General features: G+C 35.1%; 1 protein-coding gene across 1 annotated transcript; it reads left to right on the forward strand.

The window, feature by feature from the left end:
* Positions 1-1,562: 1,562 nt before the first annotated feature.
* On the forward strand, positions 1,563-22,860 carry LOC113762265 (structural maintenance of chromosomes protein 5). Its single transcript, XM_027305642.1, has 30 exons — positions 1,563-1,791; positions 2,753-2,930; positions 3,008-3,161; positions 4,869-4,942; positions 6,750-6,899; positions 7,050-7,154; positions 7,230-7,375; positions 7,778-7,889; positions 7,982-8,137; positions 8,382-8,503; positions 8,584-8,728; positions 8,809-8,874; positions 11,825-11,953; positions 12,036-12,134; positions 12,272-12,437; positions 12,523-12,668; positions 13,739-13,802; positions 13,880-14,004; positions 14,134-14,211; positions 15,620-15,692; positions 16,721-16,824; positions 17,750-17,866; positions 17,939-18,016; positions 18,171-18,270; positions 18,347-18,401; positions 21,344-21,392; positions 21,519-21,606; positions 21,687-21,759; positions 22,536-22,639; positions 22,733-22,860. Exons 1-30 carry the CDS (start codon positions 1,751-1,753, stop codon positions 22,792-22,794), a joined length of 3,159 nt encoding a protein of 1,052 aa, XP_027161443.1. The 5' UTR covers positions 1,563-1,750; the 3' UTR covers positions 22,795-22,860.

Consider the following 22,860-nt stretch of genomic DNA (forward strand, 5'->3'; position numbering starts at 1 on the left):
TGCAAATGTAGTATGGGTTATTCTTGACAAATTAAAATGAGCAATAAAATTATTACTAAATGACTAAATTACTCTTGTATTGAATAGAAAAATGCACTTTAATGTATAGAAATGTGTTTGGTGAATATGACGTATGTGCACATAATACAAGCATTAGTATGTGCACATTAGGGTAAATTCATAATTTAGCTTACGATATTTTATAATTTATGAATGGTAAACCCTACCTAGGGATGTCACTCGCACTCACATACAAAGGTCGGGCCTTAATCAGGACTGAGCCTAATATAGCCCAAACTCAACTTACATGTAATTCAAGCCTAAACTCTACTTGGCTTAATTAAAAATTAGGTTCAATTGGCTCAAGTTGAGTTGACTCCATTGATAGTCCTAGCATATCTTATATACAAATTTCCTAAAATTTCCAGCATATTTGTTAGTTTACTCCTTTGATAATTTTGCCTCAACTCTTTTTATAGGAACTAGTTCCTTTTGCACACTCAATATGTGTGCAATAGAAAAATGCATAATATTTATAGTAAACGGACTTTAATTGATAAAGCAAACTCTAATCTCTTATATTTATTTCACATAATAATTAATATATTGGTAGTTATAAGGCTTAGGGTCAATTATGTTGAAGTGTAAATAGTTGAAGTAAAACATGTTTTCAAGACAATTAATCATAATCACATGTTTAGGTGGTTAAAATAAAAATAGTTACTAAAAGGGTAAAAATGAAAGTTCATAAAATGATAAATAATATTTACGCGAAACCCCTTTCCTCTCCCTTTATATTGTATACACAGTACTTGAACCCATAGTTATTAGATTCAGTTCGACTTGGCAATTGAATCGGTTAGCTTGGTGACTTGAGCATCAGGTTGGACCACATCTCTAATTTGATCGAATAAAAAGAGTTGACTTGATCAAATTCATTTGATTCACTGGTTTAATCAGAAACCCATCCAATTTGTCAATTAACTTTTTTTCTATTTTTATTTTTGAAACAAAATATATATATATACTTTTGACAAGATTTGTACATTGGATTTTCATTTAAACATACATGAGATTTTACCACTTGCTTATCATACAATTAATCATTTTACAGTATTTGAGTAGTTAAAATATTATTTTATTTTTAAAGAAAAATAAAACATTAAACAAGTGATGCTACATCTTTGAAAACAAGTGGCACAATTTTTGTTTCATCTTTGACTATATTATTTATTCATGTAAATGTATTATAAAATAAAATAAAATCTTCTATTAGTACTTATATGTTTATTATATATCTTTTTAAATATAATAATTAGTATCTAAAAGCAATTTATTAGATATTTTACTTATATCAAAATTACTATTTTGTATTTATAAATATTAAATTAGTACCCACCGTTCAATGAGGGATCCAAGTGATCCACTGACTCGATCCCTCTGTTGGATTCCATATCGGGTCGGGTTTAATAAAACCATTTTGACGACGCTCATGAAACCCGGGCTACTGCCAGTGCTTGATGATTTTGGCGCCAATTCTCACTTCGCGGAGCAGAGCAAAAGCAGGAGCAACTGCCCTGCCAACGCCCCCGAACCCTCCTCTCTGTTGTGGTCCCATCACATCACACCACCTTCAATTAAATCTTCGTCTTCCTCCGCCTCGCCCAGGCCAATCCCCAGCCCACCGAGAAACCCTAGCTTTACCCTCTACGTCGGTCGGCCGTCCTCCTCATTCTATCGCTAGTCTCTGATGATGGACGAGCCCCAGGCCAAAAGGGCCAAAGTCACCAGGTGCTTAAGTTTTTTTCTTTTTTCAAAATTGTCTGCATTTCAAGTGATTTTTTTGTTGAAGTTTTTTGCATGTTCAAGTTTAGGGTTTTAGAATCCTTTTTGAACACTCAAGTTATGACCTTTGAAGCACGGAGTACTACAGCTGAATTCTGGCCTTTACACTTGAGTATACACTCATAATCAAGATATAACAGTTTTCTTTTGGTTTTTTTTTTTTTGAATTTTGCTCTTTAAATGGTTGAAATTGCAAATTTTGGAAGATCTTTGACTTTTGGAGTAAACATCTGATGATTTTAACCCTGACCTAACTTTGGGGAGCCAGTTTTACTGTAAAGATTGTAGCTTTTTGAGTGTAATGTTCTGCCTTTCTGAGGTTTGAGCTGTAATGTAATGGAAGGGTTACATTAGATCACCTGGTTGTCATGGGATTAAAGTATAAATGTAAAAAAATGTGAAATTGGAACTGCCTACTTAGGGGTATATGTTGAATACTCTGACCACACCGATTGCAATGGCTCAGACCTTGTTTTCTGGCTTTTGGTTGTTTGCTATGCTTTTGAGAATTTCTGATTCCTTTATCACTAATTTCCTTATTGGATCAGATTGTCTCTAAGCCAAAATGATAAAAGTTGTGCCTTTTTTTGGCCATTCTTTCCAATTAATTTCAATTGCCATTTAGTTTAATAGTTGTGTGCTTCTCTTCTCTGTCTTTATTGGCTTGTTGATGCTTCAAAAGTTAGGCTCGTGTGCAAGTGAGTTTGATACTTTTCAATGCCTTTTTTTCTCCTCTTCACTAATTGAGATTGTGCCGGGTGACAATACGTTCTACCTGTCACAGGAAACTTTGCAATCTAATTTTTGTGTTGTGATATGTTCCATCACCTATCTCATTTTAGCAAAACAAGATTAGATGTCCCAGTAATTCTTATCTCACTTCGGTTTTCCTTCCTTTGCCCTGCAGGGATACAGATGATTACATGCCTGGAAACATCCTTGAGATTGAGCTTTGCAACTTCATGACATTCACTACATTGTTTGAAAAACCAGGCTCACGACTAAACCTTGTTATTGGACCTAATGGGTCCGGTAAGAGCTCTCTTGTTTGCGCAATTGCGCTTGGCCTTGGCGCTGACCCACAGGTTGCAAAATATACCTGTACTACTGTGAATTCTGTTGCCTTTTTGTCATACTTTTATGATGACTTGCATATATGCAGGTTTTGGGGAGGGCAACAAGCATTGGTGCATATGTGAAACGTGGGGAGGAGTCTGGGTACATCAAAATAACTTTGAGAGGAGAAAACAAGGGGGAGAAAATCACAATTACTCGCAAAATAGATGTACACAACAAGTCTGAGTGGATTTTAAATGGTAAATGTCTCATATTACATGCAGACAATGTCCTTTAATTGATCTCCATTCTGAAGGGCTTGTTGATGCAAAAATTTTCAGGTTGTCTTCTTGGATTCTCTTTTTTCACATAATTACCCACTATTTGTAGGGCTGTAATTTATGGCAGGATTCTCCTCAATTCGTAAATTTGGGGTTAAAAATCTTGATCTCTGTACTTGAATTTTTTTAATAGCGACAGAAACAAAATATTAGGAAAAGGATATGAACTAAAAATAAACTGCCCAGATGACATTTAGTGCTTTCAAATTCTTCATAATTAGTTTGGCAAAGTACCAATTATAAGCCAAGCTTTATATAAAATTTCGGTAAAGGAGTTTGAGAAACAGTAGCCAGAGAAGTAACTACAAGTGCTTTCCAGTCATCAAGAAATATCTAGAACTGTGTAGATGAAGTTTTGATGCCGAGATGCTATTTAATTTAGTACCTTCTTGAAATATTCATCATAAATCCTCCCTATTATGTGCAGATATGTGTATGCATCTCATAGCTTTATATATTGACTTGTTAACTTTGCGTGTATACAGTTTCTGTTATTAATGACGTATTGTTGCAGTATGTATGCGCTGACTGGCCAGTATTATAGTAGAGATAGAACTGTCCATTTTCTTGAGGTCATTATCTGATGAAAAGCTAAGGTAAATTTGGGAAGGTTTCTTCCTAATTTGCTGCTTCTTTCTCAATGTCGTTTGAAGACTTTGCATAATTGAGGTAGTGCAATGTGAGTGATCTTCTGAAGAATTGCAGAAGTTTGCTTATGTATCGATAAAATTATACAGTTTCTGTTATTAATGATGTATTGTTGCAGTATGTGTGCACTGACTGGCCAGTATTATATTATACAGTTTCTGTTATTAATGATATATTGTTGCAGTATGTATGCACTGACTGGCCAGTATTATAGTAGACATAGAACTGTCCAGGCCAGTATTATAGTAGACATAGAATTGTCCATTTTCTTGAGGTCATTATCTGATGAAAAGCTAAGGTAAATTTTGGAAGGTTTCTTCCTAATTTGCTGTTTCTTTCTCAACGTCGTTTGAAGACTTTGCATGATTGAGGTAGTGCACTGTGAGTGATCTTCCAGAGAATTGCAGAAGTTTGCTTACGTATCGATAAAATTTTGGGTTGTGTGGCAGTTGCCAATCCTCAGCACCACTGCAATTATGTAATTTAAAAACATGTAGGGTACCTTTTTGGTACCTGCCTATCCTGGTTTGCTTATTGAGATTTGCCTCTAGAAAAGAATCATTTGAAAATGTTGTTCTCATCTCTGTTTTTGAAGCACTTTTATTTGTATTGATTAGTGGTATTTGATTGTAACCTCTGATAAATGCATATTCAGTTAATTAAATTTGGCATGTCAATACTAGCAGCTGCTTTATTCTATATAAGCTTAATAGCATTTTTGGAGTTTGAGAATGATTTAACTCTTATGACGCATCCACAGCACAGGAATCGACAGAGTTGTAGATTTTCCTGAATACTAGGCAAAAGCTCATCAAGAGTGTTTTTTAGTGCTCCTGCTAACAAAAAGATGTCCGTGACTGTAGTCAAAGTTCCTTGTAGTTTATATGCATCATATGAATACTAACTTAAGAAGTAATGCAATATTACTAGTTATATTTGTCAAAAGGTGACTATTAATGTGTGAAGCTTTTGCTTCAGGAAAGGTGGTGCCAAAGAAGGATATACTTGAGGTAATCCAAAGGTTCAACATCCAGATCAACAATTTGACTCAAGTAAGCTTTAAATTAATCCTTCGGATCTTAAATGTGGACATTTCATGTGTTCTATGCTTTCTACATGTTACACATATAATCGTTCATTTCCAGTGTTTTGTAAAAGTCTTGCTCAGTTCTTAGATGGCAGATCAAGTGATCACTCTTAACTGATGTAGGCAATAATACAGCATCCAGGAAAGAGTAAGGACAGGCTGATAAATTGCCCCTCTTATAATATCCCTTTTTTTGCATGCAACTACAGGATAATTACTCTGGAGATTATGATTTTTAAAGGGATGGGTTTTCCCATGACTCAAAAACTATCTAGATTTTGCAACTATAAAGGTTTACTTTGGCAAAACAGTTGGAAATGATTACTGACGTTGGGTTTAAAGATGGAGATTTTAGTGCTGAAAAAATATTATTGAGCAAGTTTACCTTATATGCAGTTTATCTCATTCTTGTACATTTTAGTTGCTGACATCAGCCTATGGTTCATCTTCCGTGATGCCTTGTTTTTTCTTTTTAATATAGTCAATGGTACATTTTATTTGTTTGACATTTTGCTTTATAGTGTAAAAATTTTATTAAAGGCAGTGAATGGATGCAATCTGAATTATAGAAGAAAGTCTATCTATGAAGATGATAAGAAGTTATTGATTAGGAACAGTAACAGCTAAAACAATAGAAAAGAAAAGAAAAGTGACAGTGCTATTCTTTCATGTGCACACTTCAGCTTTATTGCTTGTTTGGTGTAATGGTTCTATCATGTGCTGTTCGCCTCAAGGTTACCTGGATCTTTGGTCATTCTAGAACACAGAAATGAAGTATGCTTTCCACTCCGGAATGCTTTGAGTTAGGAGTAAAGCTTCTTTGGAATGCTTAGAACTGAAATATGATCGCCTGGAATGTAGCATTAAGTTGGGATCTTTTGTATTTTCTCATGTGTAGTAATATAAGGAAAAATTCTCAGAACAAAGAGCAAATTGGCAATTTCTTTGAGGGCTTGTCTGTGTATATGCAGTTCTTTTGTGTATCTGTAGAATGAAGTTGTAAGCATATAATAAGTTAAAATCTTAGCAATTTATTATGCATAAACTTTTTCGAGCTTTGGTTAAGTGACATTGAAGTTTGAGTCTAAATCATGGTTAACAAAATACCATTATCAAGGCATAATTTTATTGAAGAAATTGATGGAGAATCTAAAGTTCTGGCTTTGGTTAATATAAATCTCCATAACAATCAACTGATATTGACCTCGAGGCTACAACTATTATTCAGCAAACTATTGACATCTGGAGTGGAAGTTCCGATGAGTTCATATTATGGAGATTTTAGTTGATAAGAGTATGATTACTGCAGATTCCCTAGTTTCTCTCAATGGTCATATTTGTTATTAAAGTGCCAGGTGAAACAAAAATCCTGATGCTGTCAAACAAGTAGGACTGAGTGTTATTAGTACAGAGCCATTTTGAATTAAGTGTGAAGAAAACTGTATAGAAGATATTGGTCTAGCTGTTCAGATGGACCTGGTTGGGCTCGGCAGTTCGGAGAAGTATACATTTAATCCCTCCTTGGATATCTTCCTGAGGGTGTACAGACTGAAGCTATGGGTGTGCTTGGCTTGAATAAACAACAAAACAATCTTGGGCTGTGCCCATTTATCCTCTTTTATGTTTTGCATCAAAGTTTCTCAAACCATCCCATGACTTCATACCAATATACTGAGTTTGTTATGTTTCTCATTGTTTGTTCTTTCTAGTCTCTTAAGTTGATTTCTCTCTTATGTTGCTTTTGCCCTTGTTTTTGTTGTCATTGGCTTTAGTTTCTTCCACAAGATAGAGTTTGTGAGTTTGCCAAATTAACTCCGGTACAACTGCTTGAAGAGACTGAGAAAGCTGTTGGTGATCCTCGACTACCCATCCAGCATCGCTCACTTATTACTAAGAGTCAAGAACTAAAGAAGCTTGAACGAGTGAGTTGCAAACTGTCATTTTCCTTGATGATATTCTTTTGTCTATTGGGTGAATTGAGAATCCTGAAGTGGAAATGTTTGCTTTTGAGATTATGGAATGTGATATTTTTGGAGAGAAGGGGACATGATAGTTCTTACTATCTATTTTAGACAGTTGAAAGCAACCGAGGATCTCTTATTCAGCTCAAGGGACTTAATGCACAACTAGAAAGGGATGTTGAACGTGTACGGCAAAGAGAAGAACTCCTGTTGCAGGTCTGGTATTTGGTTTTGCATCTAATTTCTTTGTTGGAGTAAAACAACTTGAATGACCATACACTTTGCTTGCAGGTTGAGTCAATGAGAAAGAAATTGCCCTGGCTGCAATATGACATTAAGAAGGCTGAGTATTTAGAAGCCCAAGGGTGGGAGAAAGAAGCAAAGAAGAAACTCGATGAAGCTGCCAATGCTTTAAATCAACATAAAATACCTCTCGAGTAAATGAACATGCTCTGAGTGTTTTTTTACTCCTTTAAACCTTATTTAAGTGATCTTGTGGAAGTAATGAAAAAAAATTTGACCTTTACTAAATTTGCCAAATGTTGGGTCTTTTCAATTTCCACAAATCTAATCCCTGTTTGATGAGAGGTTTTATTGGTAATGTTAGTGCTTTCATATCTACTTGCTTTCTCAAGGAGTTGAGTGCAAGTGCTTCCTTGATGCCATGCGCTAACTATGTATAGTTTAGAAAGAGCACAACCAAAGCATAAGTTAAAACTCTAAAGAACTTGGTGTGATTAACTTTAGATATTCAACTCAAGATTTTTTGATCGCTTGAATTCAGTTGTATCTCGGTTTTTAGCTTTGATGCTTGATGACAAAATATTATTCGCTTTCAGGAAACAAAAGCAAGAAAAAACCGCACATGATGCTAACTGTAAAAAGTTATTTGGACTTTTAGATAGCAACACGAAGAAAAGGTTGCAAATTGAGAAGGATGACAATTCTCTGGTACTTCTTGGTGTCATTTGACTCTTGTGTTCTAATCAGGTAATTACTTGTATTTAGCATAATTGATCCTGTTGTAATGTATGGATCTCCAGGGAGTGCAAGTACAAGGAACATATAATGAAATAGAAGAGTTAAAGTTGCAAGAAGAATCGCGTCAGCGAAGAGTCTATAAAGCTAAAGAAGAGCTTCAAGCTGCTGAATTGGAACTTGCCAATCTTCCTGTTTTTGAACATCCCAAGGATAAAATTGTAGGTTTAACATTTCTTGTGCTGAAAGTTGTGTCTGGTAGGACTCATATTGGACAAAAACTTTTACAAAAGTTATTTTACATATTATCAAGGCTAAAGAAACTTGTGATCCCTTGGTGCTATTTGTTAAACAAAAGGAAACTAATTTTTAGTAGGTATATTACACAAACATTTATCTCTGTGTTTTGATGACCTACATATTTTGTTGATTCCTTTGCACATTACTAAATCAAATGATCTTTAGGAGGAATTGTTTGCTCAAATTTGTGAGCTGGATGATGCTGCCAGAGAAATTAGGTCTGCGAAGTCTCAGAAAGAGGGGGAACTAAATCAATGTAGGCAAAACCAGAGGCAGTGTGTGCAAAGGTTAACATCCTTTCTTTACCAAATTTGCGCTTTATTGTCTATGGTTACTCAGCCATTTTCTGTTCTTAAATCCTGTGCAGATTGGAAGACATGGAAAGCACTAACCATAAGAGGTTACAAGCATTACGAAATTCTGGTGCTGAGAAGATATTTGAGGCTTACAAGTGGGTACAGGAGCATCGTCATGAATTCAGAAAAGCGGTTTACGGTCCAGTACTTCTTGAGGTACATAAATAAGACATCCATGTCATGTGGTATCTTGTAATTATTGACATTAACTTTAATGATTGAAATTCCTAATGTAGGTCAACGTATCAAATAGGGTCCATGCTGACTATTTAGAGGGTCATGTTGCCCATTACATATGGAAGGTATTTTCTGATAAAGTGCACCCTTTGATCTTATATGGATTTTGGTTTTCGCTATTAGTGTAAGTGAAGACAACCCTCACCATGATGCCAGGTTTTCTGTCCTGGTTTTGGTGTTCTGGTTCTTGGGTGATGATTTTCCTATACAGAAATGAGCTATATGTTGCCATTATTTCATCATACTTCATATAAAAGCACAAATGGTTTTATAGGACCAGACATGTGAAATAACCCTTGACTGAAGTTCTTGTGTCCTATTTCATAAAGTAGTGTTAGTCAATTTACTTTTTGACAAGCTTATAGTGGAGAAAATGCATTCAAGTGTCAACAGAGGTTGTAAACCCAAGTGATTTTTTGTATTCCATTATGATTTGTTGTTGAGTGCCAAGAGTTTCATGAGGATGGCAAAAGAACTTTTAATTGTCTGTGGATGAAAGGAAGAGCCAGATATTTGATAAGTAAAACTAATTGATTTAATAAATGCTTTGCTCAGTGATTTATTCTGCTCCCTCTGTCCAAATTTTTGACTGGCCTAAAAGCAATATATATATATATATATATTGGGACTGGCATTAATACCATCATTCTGTTTACTCTTTCACTTCTTGTGAACATCTTTTAACCTCATTCAAAAGTCAAATGTATATATTGCCCAACTCTCCATCTCTCCATCTTGGGTATGCTAACACTTAGCTGAGTCTCACGTCAATTTTAGTATGTTTTTGAGGACTCATCCTCTTTGTTCTACAGGTCTTATCAATAAAATTTGTTATTCTAGCAAATAGATAAATAAATAAATAAGGTAAACAAGGCTAACAAGAAATAGAAGATTCTTGATAACAATTTAAACAGAGAAATAACAAGTTTCCCATACAAGGAGGGAGTACTTAGGCAATAGTGAATTAAACATTGTTATACATCAATTCACAAACTTGAGTTTCAAGAAAATGAGGTGACAAAATATTGCTTCATGTTTTCAATATTTTTTGACTTTATTAATATTTTTCTGCGCTGTTATATTACTGGAGAGGGAAACTTGTTTTGCTTTGTAAAGGGTCCTATTGATCAAAATATACAATAAGACCAAGTTGAACGAATCTACAAGTGGCTTAATTAAAGATATGATCATTGTAGTGATTAAGAAATGCAATGGATGTAAGGAATTAGATAGTTAACTTTTGGGATTCCTATGATTTCAAAGATGTTCCATACATTATTTTTGCATGAGAAAGGTAATTTTGGAGACCTGATAATGGAATTGCTGTATGCAAATGATGTTATATGACCAAAGCAAGAAATGTGGAAAAGCTTGTTTTTCTTCTTGATGATACCTTTAAAATTGACTTAAATGCACTTAGAAATTGTAAAGATGTGATAAAAACTTTTCTTTTCAGTTCATCTTCTGATAGCACTTCAGATATAATTAATGTATAACTAGCAATCTATTGAGGAAATGAAATTCCTTTTCTTAAATGGGAAGTCCATATATGAGCACCTTAAATTTTAGGAAGTAAAATAAGAAGTATGGAATTGGAAATATTATGTATTATCATCAAGGATGGTCCAGACAGATTTTAATAATATTTTCAGATCAAGATGTCAGGTTATGTATTTCTGAACCAAAAGTAATAAATACTTGTCTGATTGTTAAATAACAGTTAAGATTGCTAATAGTGATGAAATTCTGGTACCTTCGGTTTATGCATATTCATCAAAGTCTATTGCTAGCTGTTTTAAATGCATGTCTTCCTTTCCCCAGGCAGGGTGGGCTTAAAAATGATATATGAAAGGAGTTAGTTGTTTGAGTTAATCGCTTTGAAATCGTAAAAAATGATCATGTCATGGCATTTCAAACTCGTAGTGGAAATGGGAAGTTCTTAAATTAAAAATTTGTTCCAAAGATTGCATGGATGTTTGCTTAGTGCAACATAGTCATCTTCGTGAGTGCAAAATAACATGCATTATCAAAGAGGAGATACAACTAGAATTTTTTGAGAATTAAACCAGTGTTATTCCAATTTAATTTGGTTGAGTATTGGTGCTGTTATTATGTTCTGCTAGCATTGTTATCATTCACTTTCTTATGGGCTACAAATAAAGAAAATTCCCTAAAGAGCTGTGGATTTCACTGCAGCATCTGTATCGCAAACATACTGTTAATGTAGGGTTTGCAAACATACTGTTAATGTAGGGTTTGCAAACATACTCCCTAAAGAGCTGTAGGATTTCTACAAATTAGTGCTTGAGGCACACTCTTCTGAGTTTGGTTGAATTTAGGAAATTATTTGTTTTACTAAAGGAAAACTTCCAAGTAAAACTATTTTTTTAGCTTTGGGCTCTTTTAGCCTTCGATGAGATGGTTAGTTTGCAGGTAATTTGTGTCTATGGTAAGTATGAGTGGTAAAAATGAGATTCCATATAATGACAAGAAAAGTTAATGCCATGACAGCCCTCTGCTGTATATATAGCATCGATATGGGCATTGAAAGGTGGTCGGTTCGCAATGCGAGTTTCTCAGTAATATTGGTTGATGATTATGGAAATGTTTTAAGTGACTTGTCCTAGTTCTGAATTTTGTTTTCAACAAGTGAAGTTTTCTGTTGCGACTAATGTCTAGGCAATGGCCAACTCTGATGAATGATTGTGCTTGTTGCTTCATACTCATATGTTCTTGTTACAGATCTTTTATTGGATCTTAATAACTGTTTTTGGTGGCTTTGCAATGAATGCTCACTCGCATGGTAAACTGTTTTTGGCATGTCAATTAGAAAAATTTTGGTTTGTTTAAATAGTTTGCACTTTCAATCCACTTGTGGTAAAATGTGAGTCCTGTTACCTGGTGAGATTGATTTCAACCTGCTCCAGTGATATGATACTAATTTGGAATTTTTTGGAGTGGATGTCTACATGGTTGACGTGCCATTCTTTTTTCAATCTCTTGCCTATTCCATAGGCCTTTATTACCCAGGATCCAGCTGACCGTGACTTCTTGTTTACAAACCTCCGGTCCTTTGATGTTCCAGTAATAAATCATGTTGGAGATGAAGTTTGTCATAGGAGGCCTTTTCAAGTTACTGAGGAGGTACCACTATGACATGAACTCAAATTCTGTATTGAGAATTAATTTACTTTCAATTAATGTTTCTCTTCATTGTCTTAATCAGATGCGAATGCTCGGCATCTATTCTAGGCTTGACCAAATATTTGAGGCTCCTTATGCTGTCAGAGAAGTTTTAATTAGCCAGTTTGGGCTGGAATATTCTGTATGTTAACATGAATATTTTTTGTCCCTTTTTCTCTTTTTGATTGTACTCTGATGAATTATATGAGGTAAGATATTTAGAGGAGTTTGCTTTGAATTGATAACTATACTATTCTGGCATTCTCTTGTTTTCCTCAGTACATTGGGTCCAAAGAAACTGACCAAAGGGCTGATGAGGTACTGAGGTTGGACATAATGGATCTCTGGACTCCAGAAAGCCACTATAGATGGAATCAGTCACGATATGGTGGTCATATTTCTGCCTCCGTGGATGCAGTGCAGCACTCTCATCTTCTTTTATGCAGTATATTTCTTGAAATTATGTATGATAATTGTATATAAGTTTCACAGGTTCTCTATCCTTTTTAACTATCAATTTTCCTGCACAGATGTTGATGTCAGGGAAATTGAGAGACTCAAATCCAAAAGGGTGGAGCTTGATGACAAGATCTCCACTTTAGGGCAAGATATTCAAGCATTTCAAAGTGAGCTGAGGCATGTGGAGGACAAAGGAGCTAATTTGCACAGGGAACGTGTAAGTGAAACTTATGTTTATAGGCCTCTATGGATGTCTATTTTGCTAATAAGGTTGCTATTGCAATGCCTCTTTTATTGCTAATAAGGAACACTAACAGCATGTTCTATCTATGTCAATCTCAAAAGCACCTTTATCCGTTATGAAGATCAAACTCATCAATGTAAAGAAGGGTGAAAAAATTAATTTTGAAGTAAGTCAGAAAGTCCTTTTGAATTTAAAAAATCACCTTTCAAAAGACATTGTAACATAGTCTAGAATGCGTTTTGACCAATAGAATGAGAAGTGCTGGTCATGAGACCTTAATACATAGTTTACTAGTCAAACGGGAATTCAAAAATGCTAGGCCACTAACTGTTTCAGAATGTATTTTATATGGTTATTCATGTACGAATCTTTGTAATGGATAGAGAGCTTGTTGTCTGCGCTATAAGTGTGTACAATTTGCTACCGAACCTGGAATTCATGTCAGTTTTATGTACATTGTTGTTACCTTTTGTGTTTCTTTCTTCAAAACAAGAGTGCAGATACAACGATGAGTGTGCATGAGTACAATATCGATCTTGTAGAATTAATGATTTTTTTGGTAGGGATAACTTTAGTCCTGAAATAGCACAAACAGCATCTAAGGAGAGTTTTAAAACATAAAAACTGCATTTGAAGTACTAAATTGCTAGTTAATAATGTAAAATTTGTGTATATGATGTTAACTGTATATTTGATTTCTGAGTTATACATGTTTATATTACGGAATCATAAGTGCACCTTTAGATATTGTCAGGGAAGAAAAGTTAGATTCACCAGTATGCATATGCAGAAATAATTCAAGGAGGAACTTGAGAAAGTGAAAGGCAAGGGTTTAACTTTAAGAGAGAGGTTGTTCTGTTGGCAACTGTAACCACCTCTTCCTATGTAGTTTTCGTATTTTTTAATAGATTTAACTTCCTTGCTTGGATAAACCATATATGCATATATATTTTTTAATTGTACTCTAAAGAACATCTTTTTAACTATACTTTTGGTAGTTATTCTCAATATATAGTCAAATGTTTAAAATCAGTATTTTTCAGGAGGAAATTAACAGCAATTATCAGAATCAGATGAGGAAACGGCGTGAAGTGGAAAGCCGCATAAGTGAGTACTTTTAGGATGCCTTTACTTTGAGATATTTTTTTTTTCAACAATTAACAAACAAATGCTAATAAGTGTAGACCAAAGGAGGTTGAGGCTGAAATCCATGGAGGAGAAGGAGAACCCAGATCTCTCTTTGTCAAAACTCCTTGAAAAAATTGAAGAATTGAAGGTTAAGCGTTTGCAACTTGCAATCCAACTTAAGGTAAAACTTTTGGTGCATCAGTATTCTGGTGGCAGAATAATTGCTTTTCCATTTGTGATGTTGGAAAACTGTTTTGTTTTTTGATACCTGTTGACTTTACTAATTATGGTGTCCTCTTGTTTTTGACAGGATTCAATCATTGATGCTGTTGCTTACCGAAGAGATTTTGCTGATAAAAACCTGGTCTCTATAGAGCTTGAAGATAAGGTATTACTATTTCATACCTCAAGAAAATTAGTGTATTAGTCGTTTGCAACTCCACTATATGGTGCTAAAATTATTTAAGCACCCTATCTATCCTAACTGAAGACACGTGTACTGAAACACATTGCACTTGATGTAATATTTAAGTCCTGCATGAAATTGATTCTGATTAGTAAAACTATTAGGTTTTGTTTGCATGCTGCTGAGCTTGCCTTGAGATACTTTCGTCTCCAGGGAGCCTTATATTTTCTGAATGAAATCAAGAATGTGGATGTGAAAATATTCTTACCCGATGATGAAGCACCGGCAAATAGTCTGGTCATTGACAGTGCTTGGCGATAGTCACTAGGAAAATAACTCTATTTTCATTTCCATCTACATTACCAATAGTTAAATATTATGATCTAGACACCGGAACTAAATCAGTGAAACGCATCAATGTACAAGAAGAAATAATTAGAAGGTGTACGGAAACAAGTACAAATGAGCTTACTGTTGAGACCAAGAAAGACTTGATGTTATGTTGCCAGGCTGGCACAGCAAAGATGAAGAGAAGTGGGATGGGTTTGAAACTTTGGGACTTAAATCTTAACAATGAAATTTCTTGTTTCTTGTTCTTAATTATGTATCATTTTGTCAAAACCTCATATGTGACGATCTTCTTTAAGCTAATTTATGTGGAGTAAATATTTTTGGAAGCATAAAAAGTTCAAAAGGTTGTAGAAGTTGATTATTCAAAGTCCAGACAAGCTTGCAGAACTTAGTATTTGTTAACTCAAACACAGGTAGAATGAAAAGTTGAAAGAAGTGAGCTCAACTAAAGTTGAAAAATTTTCTCACTTATACTGCTTCTGGCAAGTGAAACATTGTGCTAGGACATGAGTGGATGTCGGCATGCATTGAGTGTGCCATTGTTTCTGGTGGAAATGCAAAAGACTCCTTTTTCTTTCTTCAGTTGCAAGCACATTTCCACAACTACCAATGTATGTAGAACAGTGAAAAGGGATGTTGTCGATCAGCATGAAATTCCTCCTGACTCTGGGTCACCAGTGTATGCTAATGGTTAAGACTGAAGAACATTTATACACAGGTCTTTTTGGAACCTTAGTTTAACAACGAAAAGCTTTTTCTGGAAGCAATGTAAAGTGGAAGGACTGGCCTTATGAATTTGAACCTAGTTTAGGGGACATCTTCAAGGTCATGGCATGGTATCTTGGTAGATTAGTTGCATATCAGCAGAACTGTATGTTTCAGTTTTTCATCACTTGTTGATGATATTATTGGTTGTGTTTGTTAAACCATCCTATCCACAGTTTTCTCGTCCTCCTCTAATCAACTGAATCATATTTTACCACATTAATTGACCCTGTACTCACCTGTTATTTGTTTTGGGGTTGTGTGGCCATGTTAGATGAAAGAAATGGAAGCCAACATGAAACAACAAGAGAAGCTATCACTTGAAGCATCAGTCCATTGTCAGAATTGTGAGTTAGTGCCTTTTGTTGTTTTTATCCTCATATCTTTTTCCCTCTAGCAAAGGTGACAAACTTTGATCAAGTTCACAGTTTGGAATTGTTTACTTTGTGTTTATGCATGTACCTAGTATGTTCTTGTCTATTTGCTGTTTCTTTTCTTCCTCTGGGTGTGAAGTTTCTGAATATGTTCTAATGGTAGAATGGCAAGAATTCTTAGAAGGGGGAAGACCAGATATATCTGTGCAAATTAAAGCAAACTAAGCAATTAGATGAGTATAATAGCAGAATCTGATTCACCAAGTAAGGGCATTTGGTTATTTGTAGTGTCAGACTTGGAAGTTATGGAGAAGGATTACAGTTCCAAGAATTACCTGGGAAATTTGATTCTCAAAAGTAATTTTAGTTTAGAGTGAGTTGTTTATTGCATGTGCACATTCCTGACCTGGTATTTGGCTTTTTCTTATTCCCTTTCTCTCCTTTTCTGTTGACACTATTGATGTCCTTATGATCTTTGTCTTTGTATGAATAAAAGATAAAATCTTCATGCATGGCTTGCTAATTATTTTTAATATACTGCCAGTAATTACTTTGTAATTTTCCTGAATATTTCCTGGCCTTTGAATGGCTGTAACTTTGTTGTTTTTCCTCATCTTTCTCCACAACATCCTGCGACAACTATGAACTCTCGAAATTTTATTGTAGTATAAGTTTTTTGGTGCACTTCTACATTTTGGTTTGTGGTTACTTCTGAGCAGAGGCTGTGCATCTATAGATTCACTAAAGTTATAAGGAAACAAGAGATGCTTTCCATAAGTAAAGCTGCTTATTTGTGGAATAAAAAAAATAAAATGTTATTTGCCATCTTCTATATTGGTAGTTACAAGATGGAACTTTTTATGTCTTTATGTAGATTCAACAAAGGTGTTATCTAGCTCAGTTTACTTTCTGTTATATGAACAGAAAGTGGACGATTTATATATGTGTAGATGCATTTATTTTGCTGCTGATAGACAATTGTTTTTATGTTTGTTAAACAGGTAAGAAGAAAGTGGACGATTGTCGACGAGAACTTTCAGCTGCCAAGAAGCATGCAGAGTCTATTGCCAAAATCACTCCTGAGCTTGAGCAAGAGTTTGTCAAGGTTTGCACATGAATTTGACATCTTTTTCGTTGGATGGGTATTTTTCCTTTGCACATTGTTCAGCATAATGGAAGTGTGTCTTTGTACAGTGGTGGGCACAGCAGCTGCCCCTCCTTCCCCCCCCCACCCCCTCCCCCCAAAAACAAAAAAAAGAAAAAGAAAAAATTTTAAAATTTCTCTTACAGAAAAAAAATCTACTCCTTTTAAGATTTACAAAGTATTTATATTCAACATTCACAACTTGCCCCCCTTCAATATACTCCTGGCTCTGCCACTGTCTTCGTGCCTTTTTTAATTTCTTAAATACGTATACCTAATGCTTGTAATTGGGTTAAGGGATTGAGTTTGTTTGAAGATGGGGAAATGTTCAAGAGAAGCATGATCACACCACACCCCCCCCCCCCCCCCCCCAAAAAAAAACAAAAACCAAAAAAAAAACAACTGCTTGGAGGTTTTTAGAGTTCCAAGTTGTACCATGAAATTAGCAGATAAAAAGGACCATTGTACATCCTGTGTTTTATTGCACCTGAGTGGAAAAAGCAGAATCAAATTAGAAAAAAGAAGAGAATTGCTGATATAGGATCTGGGGGATATAAGCAGAGGACTTTGAAAGGGAATAAGATGTTTGATCTGGAATATTAAAAAAACAAAAAAGAAAAAGAAGATCAAATCTCAGCAGAGGTGAGTTGTGTTTCCATCAGCGCGGAAACCAAACTAGATTTAAGTGTTTGGTTTGCTCTGAAATTTATACATCAACTTTAATCAAACAGTTAGGTAGGTATCCTATTCTATATTTTCTAGTTTACATGCTTAAAACATTTTTAACAAGGATTTCAGCCTTTGAAAACTCTAAAACTTGTTCGAGTCTGTACTTTTTCTTCTTTGGAGTGGACTAATGGTATTCACTGGCTGACAAAACTTGCAGTTGCCTGCCACTGTTGAGGACTTGGAGGCTGCTATTCATGATACCATTTCTCAAGCCAACTCTATTCTTTTCCATAATCCAAATGTTCTTGAACAATATGAAAGTCGTCAAGTAAAAGTATGTGTTCTTGTTCATTACTTGTTTTTATCGACTTTATGTGCATGGTCTAATTTTGTTCAAGTTCTGCAGATAGATGATCTTACAAGGAAACTAGATGAAGATGAGAACAAATTAAATAAGCTGCTTGATGAAATCAATTCTTTGAAGGTTGTGTTCAATGGTCTTCCTTTTGTTTCTTATATAATCTTTTTAACATACTCAATATGCGGTGGTGTCATGCATAGGCTCTATACTGCAAATTTCTCTATTTGCAACATGTTAAGCTGCTTGGTCAAGTTTGAATTTTGTGTGGTATCTGCAGGGAAGTTGGCTTCCGACATTGAGGAACCTTGTGTTTCAAATAAACCAGACTTTCAGTCGTAACTTTCAAGAAATGGCTGTTGCTGGTGAAGTTTTACTGGGTGAGTTTGAAGTTATTGAATATTAGTTTCCTAGAGTTTTCTGCTGTTCCCTTTGTTAATGTGTGTTTTTCTTTAGATGACCATGGCATGGACTTTGATCGGTACGGAATACTAATAAAAGTGAAGTTCAGGTAATTTTGTTTCTTGATTATAATCACTGTCTGTCTTAAAAAACTTTTTTTTTTTCCTTTTTTTTTAGTATGTGAATGTTTGATTAGTTGCATAGCAGATATACATACTTTGAGTAGCATTTTCTTTCCGCAACTAGTTTTCCAAGTAGATAGGAGGATCCAATTCTCCATTTAAATGTGTTCAGGTAGAAGAAATATTTTCCATTGAAAATTCTAGATGCTGGAAATGGGTAATGAACACAGGACAATACTGGGTTACTAGCACCTCTTTGAGATGTATGATCTACCAAAGAAAGTCTAGAAGAAAAGGATTGCTTTAGAAGCCAATTGGTGTATAAAAGGACAATTGGGCCTTTACTTAAGAAAGAGGTGCAGGTGGACAGGTCATGAAAAACATCTCTATGACCTGGTGTGGTAGTTGCACATCTTTCTTTCTTTTTTATCCTTTTTTTCCGTTTCCTTCTCATTTTGTCACTGAAAAACATAGTAAACAAGTCAATTTATGATGTGATTCAACATAAGGCCAAGCATCCAGATGTGGGAAAGCCTCCAAGACAAAAAAATTGTGTGACAACTTACTGCAAATTGTACATAGATTACTTGTTGGGTGTACGAAGATTGTCTTTAGTTTGATTGGTCCTATTTTGTTAAATAAGAACTAGTAGAACGTAGAGCTACTTTGAGCACATTGAGTGCTGTTTTTTTTACTATTTCCCTATACCCCCTTGGAGTAATGTTTCATAAACATTAATTAGGGTAAGATTCCTGATGAAAATGATTTGCTAAAGTTTTATATTTTTGGAATACCAATAATTCTCACAGAACTAGATGGTAGCAGTGCTTTTTAGGAGGCTTAATGTGACTGAGGAGTTGTTTGGTTAAATTTCCTCAATCACAATCGTTATGAGTGTGATTAACTTAGTTAATGGTAATGGCTTTTGCCACAAACCGTAGTGTTTGGTTGAAATAGGAATGCATATGAAACAATTCTTTATTGTCTACTATTCTTTCTTTCTTTCTTTCACACAAAATTTTCTGCTTTCTTCCCCTTTTTTCTTCCTTGCTCTTGACCCTTGAACAAGTGCTGCTACGGTTCAAACCAGCCACAGGTCACTTGAGAAAATTCCTGGCCACATGACTCTGCTGTCACACATGTATGTATGTGCTCCTTTTGGTATATAAAATCCATCTCTGGGCTACAAAACTTCTGAAGATGGCCAAGAACCACCATACCAAAGGTGAAGTACTGTGCCTAGTTAAGTAATGGACTAGAGGAATGCTACAAAAGTGGATGGGGAATGGTGAAGGTAGTGGGATTATTTCCCTGCTGGCCTCAGCTTGCCCATTGTAACTTTGTCATGATTAAAGAAACTTTAAGGAATCAAACTATGGTTCTGACGTTTCACCCACTGCAATTTGTTTGAGATTAGGGTGCCAATACGGATGTAACTAGCATTGGCTTCTCCCTGATTGATATCGATTAATAATTTTGCATATTTGTATTGATTTTGAAAAACATATGTCATGTTAATGTGGCTATGGTTTAGTACAATCCAGTCAATAACGATAACTGATTTCTTATGGAGTGAATGAACTTTTCAATGACCAAAATTAGAATGATTAATTGTTGTCGGTTTATTTAGGTAAAAGACTTCTCAAATCTAAAAGAATCAGAAAGACTAAGGAATGAACCAGAAATTTGACCATGTCATTCTCCCTACTAAATATAAAATCTGACCCTTGGTCTAAAACTAAATTACTGTCTTCTTGTACTTTATACCAAAATATGTAAATGCAAAAATAAATGAACGAGTATATGTGAGTGTGATACCCACTGATCCAGAACGAGGACCCCTGGGTTCAGGAACCCCTCGTTTGTTTCCATAAAGCTGCCCAAGAAGCCATTTTAGGGTTCTTAATTAGGGTGGTTTTCATAGCTTTTATTAGTATTTTTATTTGTTTGTTAGGTTTGTTATTTTTATTATTGGTTGTAATAGTGTTGGCGAAGATGGGGTGTTAGACCAGCCCTATGTGCAGTGCCGGCTTTCGTCGAGGCCCGATGCATATTTTATTTTGTCTTAGGGTTTTAGTGTGTTTCTGTTTCCTATTTTAGTTTAACCTATTGTAGCCTATAAATAGGCACACTTAGGATTTTTGTTAAAAAAGACTTTTCTCCAATTAAAATATATATCTTTGGTTGGTTTTACAAATTGTGCGAGTTTTCTTACGTTTTTAGGAATTGTAGATTCATGTCTGGTTGTTCATGCAACGTTTCTCCTTTGGAGGGTATTCATGTAAACCCCTTTGTTTTTTTTGCTTCCACTACCACATCACCTGCATGGATTGGTGGTTTAGATAAACATTACAAGTTCAATGTGATATGCTGTTTCCATGACTGAAGATATTGGAAAATCTTTGTCGTTGTTCTAGATATAATCCTACCTTGGTTGCCTTGTAGCTTGGTGCATTTCTAATGATATTGGATAAACAGGTGAATTTTTGTGTTGATTGATAAAAGTTTGGCCCACAAAGGAAAAAATATAGAAATTCTGGCTTGGGCCCTTCAATTGGGAAAGTCAACAGAACTAGCTTTTCCCTAAAGATTTGGCTTTTGGAAAGATGATCAAAATTTTACACTGCCATTTTCTATCAGGCAGCTACTTGGAAATTATCTTCTCTAAGACCAGGGGTTTAGATAAATAAGTTGGACGATACAACGGATAATACTGAACATGGAATAAACCAAGTGGTATTAATCATCGCAAGGCTGCAACTCTTACACCTTGAACCTGTATCACAACTATTAAGAGAACATGTTAAGGAAAGAGGAGGAATCTGTCTTTCTTTTGAATACTAATAATATGAATTTTATGCAACTATTTTTCCCAATAATTGTTGTTTGTTTGTTTCTTATTAATCTGTTCATGGGATCTGATTCACAGGCAAGCTGGACAATTGCAGGTTCTCAGTGCCCATCATCAGTCTGGCGGGGTATGAAGATTAACTATCTTAAATGCATGATCCTGTTTCTGTTGCTGCTGATTTGTTTTTGTATCCTTTTTTTAGCAGCGCTCACTCTTGTTGTATCTTCTTCTTTTTTTTTTTTTTTTTTTTAAGGAGCGCTCTGTTTCAACTATTCTCTACCTTGTTTCTCTGCAAGACCTAACAAATTGTCCGTTTAGGGTGGTTGATGAGATAAATCAAGGTTGGCGAACACCTCAAAGTTTTTTTTGTTTTCAATATCTTCATGGGCAGCAAACATAATTTTTTATTTTACTCCATAAGGTATGGACCCTGTCAATGAGAGAAAGATGTTTCAGCAGTTGGTCAAAGCTGCTAGTCAACCAAATACTCCACAGTATGTTCGTTTCTTCTACCATGTTTGTAAAGTTAACAGCAGAAATTTGCCATTTGATATATTTTGTCGTGGTTTTAGGTTCAATTGTCAAGATTTGAACTTTTTCTACTCATATAAATCCATGGTGGTTGTAGGCTGATACAAACACGATCATGTTGCATTTTTTTTCCCTGTTGAAGCTGATAGTTCAGATATATTGATGGGATAACTGCTTTTTTTCATAATGAGAAAGACACTAGTTTTTTTTTTTTTTTTTTTTTTTTTGAGGCAGCTCATCTTGCGTCATTGATGTTGCTGATAAATAGGTACTTGTGCAAATAATTTGTGTCAGACATCTGGATTATGTATTCCACACAACGTTAGGGAGCTATGTTTAGGCTTAATATGCTGTCCATATCTGAGATTCTGAGAAGCGTCTATAGCTTGTGCACAATATAAGATGAGCAAAAATGATGTCAAACCTTGAGACTACATAAATACAGAATGTCTGGCTTAGAGCACGCTTGGGAACTAAAGATATTAATTAGGTGTAGATGCAGGTAGGCAGCAGTTAATCAATCTACTAGAACCTGAAGGATGTTAAACGAATATTAGTAACTTATCAAGGATATGTTGAAGACCATTAATTTGGTGTTGGTTTAGATCTGTCTGAAGTTGGTGCCATTTTATGGTTATGTTCCCTGCTTGAAAAGATCTTGAACTTGGACCTCTCTCATGCCAAAATGAAGACTGCATCGCTTGTGTCATCACAGTGTGCTGCTTTCAACTTTTTACAGGTGCTTCTTACTCACTCCAAAGTTGCTGGAAGGTCTTCAATACAGTGAGGTATGCACCGTACTGGCTATAATGAATGGCCCTTGGATTGAGCAGCCATCAAAAGGTTCGACTACCACTTTTTGAGAAAGTCAAGTAGTATGCTATCTATTGAAGTTACTGATATACTAATTATTACCCTTTTCTTTTGACTGTTTAGTATGGAGCTGTGGGGAAAACTGGGGATCTATTGTGGGCCTGCTTGGGGGAAGTCAGTGCTGAGAAGCTTCAGTTCACTGTGGTTGATATGGCATTATTTTTGTATATTTAACACTGATGAGAAGTTGT

This window comes from Coffea eugenioides, chromosome 2 (assembly GCF_003713205.1).
Source record: "Coffea eugenioides isolate CCC68of chromosome 2, Ceug_1.0, whole genome shotgun sequence".
In the NCBI taxonomy this organism is placed as follows: Eukaryota; Viridiplantae; Streptophyta; class Magnoliopsida; order Gentianales; family Rubiaceae; genus Coffea; species Coffea eugenioides.